This window comes from Engystomops pustulosus, chromosome 8 (genome assembly GCF_040894005.1).
Source record: "Engystomops pustulosus chromosome 8, aEngPut4.maternal, whole genome shotgun sequence".
In the NCBI taxonomy this organism is placed as follows: Eukaryota; Metazoa; Chordata; class Amphibia; order Anura; family Leptodactylidae; genus Engystomops; species Engystomops pustulosus.
The window spans coordinates 73,093,343-73,099,897 of NC_092418.1; the positions used below are offsets into that span (position 1 = coordinate 73,093,343).

The following is a 6,555-nucleotide window of genomic DNA, read 5'->3' on the forward strand; positions in this document are numbered from 1 at the left end:
AGAGTGGATACTACATCTATATCTATGGCCTAAATCTGGCAGTGGCTATGCTGGCAAACAGTTCTATGCCAGGTCCTGCCTGGGGTAGGATTGTGCTATAGTCTGCGCCTATCTGTCTTGATGTACTCTGCCATTCAGCATGGCCCTCTTTATGTCCCTCAATGCCTACATGGCATGTAGGTGGCGCAAAAGGGAAAATAATTCCATTTCATGAATGGAATGTCCCCCATAGAGTAGAGCAGTATAAAAATAATAATGATAATAATAATAATTGCCAATATACTTTTGACTCACTGCATGGTGAATACTGACATGAAAGGTTCTATTAACCAACAGACACAACTCGCCCTAAGAAGAGCTATGAAGAGAACGGTCAAGAATATTTCTTTGTATCTAAGGAGACTTTTGAAAGTATGGTATACACCCACAGGTAGGTCATCTCCCTCTATGCATAAATTAGCTCTCGCGTTTACATATGAAGTTGGCATTGTTAATCCGATGTCTATATAGTACAAAAAAAAAACCCCTTTATTTACTGCTTATGTAAAGAGGCCTAAAAGTGTTACTAAACTTTAAAGAAAATTGTGCCGGTGGTAATGGTGAACTTTGTAATATTCTTTATTACATAATCTATTCCTGAGTCCTATTTTTTCTGCCTTTCTTCCTTATTTATGTAGCTGTGTAAGGGCTCTTTCACCTTGGCATTGAAGTTCAGTTGCGCTTCCGTTCTGTTTTGTCTCTGTGTCCTCATAGAGACAAAACACATGTGTCACAAAGTACAAGCCAATGTGAAAATACCCTTAGAAATCAATGGTTTTGTGAGGAGTCCATGGAAAACACTGAACCATGGACTTGAAAAACAACACCAATGTGAAAGAGCCCTAAATCAGCTTTCTGTCCTGTATCCACTGACAGCTGAGAGATAAAGTAACCTGATAAAGGGTCTAATGACTTAGCACTTCATAGACCCTGGATAGTCTAAACTCCCCAGAGAGCTAAATTATCAAGCGAACTACACTCTGTAGTTCATCTTTAGCCTCCTATAAGCTGTGTTGGGGACTTAAGAAACACTGCTCACCACAAGAGAAAGAAGGAGCAGAAAAAAACACAGAGACGGTTAAGTATATTGCAAAGTTTATTATTATCACCTGCACTAATCATTTCCGGAAAAATTGGATTCAAAGGTATAGTTATATAAGTGGTAACATTTTTAGTTTATTTCTTACAATGAGTTTGATTTTTTTCCTATTTAAACAAAATAAAAAATAAACATACCCTTTACCACCAACATTTTTTTATTTTCAATATATTATCCATATTCTTCTTTTTTTACAATTTGTAAATTAATAGCAACATAATTGGTTGTCTTATTGTGTTAGGGTAGCAATTGGGCTAACTGAGGCAATGTGAAAAGGAGCAGACAGAGGGGATGAGAAACCACTTCTGTCTTCACTCTGTCTCCTACTGTCAGACACTAGATAAAATATGTTTTTGCATAACCACATTATTATGTTTATTGAAGTTCATTAATGTCTTCAATATTTTTTTTCCAAGTTTACTGGAGTATGGAGAATACAAAGGACACATGTATGGCACTTCTGTGGACACAGTGAAAGAAGTACTAGATGCTGGAAAAATCTGCATTATTGACTTAGAGCCACAGGTCAGATCACTTCTATCTCTAAAAGGGTCCTAGTATATGTTGTTGCCTTTGGCATATGCTAAGTGCTTGAGGCACCGATTATTTAGCAAAGCAAGTTAAGGAACCACATATAAAGTACAAGTGTGGCCCCGCAATGAGCATGTACATGTACGTAAGGAATCCATAGGGTGTGAGGGGGACTTGACGGGGCTCTTTGGTATGACAAACTATGGGAACTGTTTCAGTTTCTGCATTTTTAATGTCACCACATGAGTTTACTGCAAAGGGGCCCACTGAGGCACTGTCACCCCGGGACCTAAGAAACCTGGAGCCGACCTTGTAGCGGGCAACCTAATAATGGACATGTTAGTTGTGAACTGTTCCTAAGGACCTACCTGGTATGGTAATAGTATTAAGTTATGTGTTTGTGTCGGGGGCCATCACTAGTCATGATCTTTTATTTACTCCAGGATTGGTAAAAACATGGTTCTTTGTTGTTTTATTCCAGGGTATTACAGGAGCTCGGACTCATGAGCTCAAACCATATGTAATATTCATAAAACCACCAAGCAGAAACTGTATGAGGCAGACGAGAAGGAACGCCAGCATCATCACTGACTATTATGTGCACCAGAAGTTTAAGGTACAGTCATTATACAGGTCCAGCATTCCTAACTAGGTTTTTTTGGGGCACAGGACTAATATTGTTACTTGACTAGACTGGCATAAACATAGAACTACTGCTAGTACAACACCAGATTCACGACTTTTGACTTTTTTATAAAAAAAGGTGCATAGTTTCTATATTTCTATATACTGTATATTTCTATAGAAATTAGATTTGGTAGGCCTTGAAGCATGACAAACCTGGTCAAGGGAAATTGGAGGAACAATGGTTGTTAAAATCGATATATAATGTTACCGTTTTCTGATGACTTATACCTCAGATACGTATATGCAAATTACTAACGATTTGTACTTGTTAAACTTTATTTTTGAAAGACCCATATAAAATGATTTTTTTAAAAAAAGTTGCATAGTGCTGTGACTTTTAAAAAAAAAAAAAAAAAAAAAAAAAATCCCAGACACATATACAGCATAAGAACATTTATTAAAGGGCCAAAGCCACTTTAACCCCTTAAGGACGCAAGTTTTTTTTGTCGCTCTCCACCTTCAAAAATCTATTCCTTTTTCATTTTTCCTTGTACAGAGCTGTGTGAGGGCTTATTTTGTGTGTAACAAATTTTCATTTTCATGCCATGCACTGGGAAGCAGAAAAAAATTTCCAAATATGGAAAATTAAAAAAAAAAAAAAAAAAGCGGCACATTCTTGTGGGCTCAATTTTTTGGACTTTCACTTTCCACTCGAAATAACACATCTGCTTTATTCTTTGGCTCAATACAATCACGGTGATACCAAATTTATAAAGGTTTTATTGCGTTCTAATACATTTTCAAAAATTAAACGAACATGTACGAAAAAGAAAAAAAAATTTGCCATCTTCTGACGCTAATCATTTTTTCATACTGTGGTGCACGGAGCTGTGTGATGTGTCATTTTTTGCGAAATGAGACGTTTTCATTGCTACCATTTTGAGGTCTGTGCGACATTTTGATCACTTATTAAATTTTTTATGTCATGTAAAATGGTGTGAAGTCACGTTTCGGACACCATTTTCCGTTATGGAAGTCGACATCGGCAATAAGAGTTTTTCTAATTTGATAGATTGGGCATTTTGGGACACGGTGATACCCAATATGTTTGTGATTTTTACTATTTATTATGTTTTATATCAGTTCCCGGGAAAGGGGGGTGATTTGAATTTAATATTTTATTCATTTTTTTATATTTTTTATACTTTTTTTTTCAGTATTTCTTAGACCCTCTAGGATACTTTAACCCTGTGGCGTTTTTGCATAGGATTCATTACAATGAGCCACTGGCTCATTGTAACGGATATTCAAAAACCATGCAGCCTCAGGTCTGATGAAGACCTGAGGCTGTCATGGCAACAGATCGCCACCTCCCCTCCCCCCATGACATTCGGAGGCAGTGACGATCTCAAGAAAGATGTTTTAAGTGCCGCTGGCTTCTATGCCGGTGACAGACAAAAGGTTAACACCCGAGATTGGTGCAAGCACTGACTGCGGGTGTTAGTGATGGGTCTTTGCTGCAACATGCAGCAAAGCTCATCTCTGTATGGAGAGGACTCAGCCAGTGAGCCCTCTTCATACTCCCTTCATAGCTCTGTGGCGGATATAGCCATCTCTGAGCGTGAAGGGGTTAATTAATCTAACGGGCGGCGAAGCTCTAAAGTCAGACATAGAACTGTCCCAAGGAGCCTGTCTAATGATAAATCACCGCCACTGGTTTTATTTGGAAGCGAGTTCCCAATACATTGTTCACTTTGCATATTTTTCTGAATCTGCAGGAAGAAGACTTTCAGGAGATAGAAGAATCTGCAAAGAAGATGGAAGAGCAGTTTAGCCAGTTTTTTGACCAAGTGTTGGTGAATGATGATCTGCAGACTGCTAGCGTCCAACTTCTATCCATCATCCGCCGTGCTCAAGATGAGCCACAATGGATCCCAGCTGCTTGGATCTGCTCTGATCCATAATTATTTTGAAGATGAAATTCATTTATGAAATATATCCAGACTAAACATTGTATTGGCACCTGGAACATCATGTAATAAATTTGAGCGGGATCCATTTCCTAGGAGTAAGGAACCTCATAAACACCTGTAAGAAGATTGCAGTATCCAATAATCATGTATGAAACCCCCCCACCGTACATTAATATTAGTAGCTCTTTTAGATACAGAAAGAGGTTGTGACATTGGAGAAGAATTCATGGGATAAAAATCACTGACTGTTGTGTTGCAAATGTGCTACAAGAAGCTACCCGGACGAGAAGGGGGTCATTGAAGGAAAGTGCTAAATATGAAAGATTGGGGCCAATGATTCTAGTAGAAATGGGGTCACTAAAAATTCTGATTTTGGAGAGTTATAAGGATGATAGAGAAGTTGGTGTTTTGTTCAACAATAAATCTGAATTCTAGAAAAATAAGATCTAGTGCTTCTGTATGCGCAAAAACTAATATAAGACACTGTCCTTTTTTCTGGGAAACACGCTACCTTTGTGTGTTTTTGTTTAGGAAAATTGAGCTCCATTGCCCAAAAGTGTCTGCAGCATTGTACAGTCATTGCTGCTGACAAATTCTCTTTAAATAAGAATTGTAGCTTCCGCTCTACTATGAATTTTCTTTATAGATTTGGCATATTAATGACTATTTTACCTCAATATGAGCATACTGCATGTTGTACAGCAGCCAAATATCTAAGTTTAGCTTTTAAGTGGCAAAAATCCATTCCATCTCCAATTTATAGTATTTAAAAATTATTTCACTTTAACATTTAGTATACAGACAGTCCACAACTTACAGGACGGACCACTGGGGGTTGGTTATTTACTGTATCTAATCCACAGGCTGTATCAAGCTGCTATAAGAGATATCAAAGCTGTCTGCAATTAAAGGAAATCTACCAGCAAAATCAAGTTTGGATAAACCAGAGACACTTATTCATAGCTCGAGGTACCATGACCGTGGTAATCTTCTTATATTTGTTATCCATGGCCTTCTTTATTGTAAAATAAACGTTTAAAATTATACCAATGAGTCTGAAGGACTCTGGTGGGTGTATCCAGAGCCCCTCAGTCCTGCAGATTAATAGGCTATTACAATGAGCAGAACATGATTCTCCCTCTCCCTAACAGTGTAATCTAGCTGCAGCAGTAGTTGCAGAGGTGTAGAGTGCTGTGCTGCTTAATGTAACAGTGAGTGAAAAGACATTACTGAGGGGCTCTCTTAATGCCCCCCAGAGCCCTAAGGTTCATTAACATAATGTTAAACGCTCATTTAAGAAGGGAGGTGGCCATGGTTTATCAGAATGGATTTTGATAATAGATTTTCTTTAAGTTTAAATATTAATCCTTGTATTTCTGAAAACCCAAAATTTACTAAATCCAATTGCCACAGGGACCGAAAATATTTTTTTCTGAAGTTACACTTACATAATATACCTGTTCTGACTTGCATAGAAAATCAACTTAAAGAACCTATCTTGTACGTAACACGGGGACCGTCTGTATACCCAAAAGGCATGTCAGAGGCGTAGGCAGAGCTCTTCTCTGTCAACCTCCACTATAAGGGATGTCCTCTCTCTATCATGCTAGCTGCTAACCTCACAGCAATTCTGTAAGAGTTGAGTCACTAAAAGTTAGGCCCTGCAACTGGTCTTGCATTCATTTATAGCATATCCCAACATTTAAGGGTTGTTTAAAAAGTTTTTTTTCTAGAACTGTTGGGACATATCAGATGTACAAGGACAAGGGCCATCCTCTACGCCTAGAGGAGAGGCGATTCTACCATCAACATAGACAAAGGTACTTTACTGTACGAGCAGTGAGACTATGGAACTCTCTGCCGCAGGAGGTTGTTATGGCGGACTCTATGTACATGTTCAAGAGGGGCCTGGATGCCTTTCTGGAGAGCAAAAATATCTCTGGTTATGGGGAAAAAAAAACTTTTTTTTTTTTTTTAATAGTTCTTAAAGGTTGGACTTGATGGACTTGCATCCTTTTCTAGCCTTCTATATATGGTTTTATGATCACCTATAAATGCAGCTAGTATTGCACATTACCCCATTTGCATCTCTGCTTAGTCTATGGCCACTGGGAGACCTTTTGTTTGCATAGCAGATACAGATAAGTAGTGTCTACAAGTCAGCTCTGCTTCAGTATTTCCATAGTAATAGAAAAAAATTGCAGAGACAAACCTAAAAATTGTGGCGATATAAAACACTTAAGAAAAAAATTGTACATAAACTAAAGAAACTGCATCGGCACAATA

The 6,555-nt window shown here is 38.0% G+C and overlaps 1 protein-coding gene across 5 annotated transcripts in view; it reads left to right on the forward strand.

Annotated features, from left to right (window-relative positions):
- Window positions 1-4,737, forward strand: part of MPP4 (MAGUK p55 scaffold protein 4) — a 41,702-nt gene extending 36,965 nt beyond the window's left edge. The window contains exons 20-23 of one of the 5 annotated variants that reach the window (XM_072121221.1): window positions 337-430; window positions 1,555-1,663; window positions 2,151-2,285; window positions 4,075-4,737. In XM_072121221.1, coding sequence (XP_071977322.1) covers window positions 337-430; window positions 1,555-1,663; window positions 2,151-2,285; window positions 4,075-4,260 — 524 coding nt within the window. In that variant the 3' untranslated portion in view covers window positions 4,261-4,737. The remainder of the gene's footprint in view (window positions 1-336; window positions 431-1,554; window positions 1,664-2,150; window positions 2,286-4,074) is intronic. The other 4 variants (XM_072121223.1, XM_072121222.1, XM_072121225.1 and 1 more) reach the window with 4 other exon arrangements.
- Window positions 4,738-6,555: the final 1,818 nt, after the last annotated feature.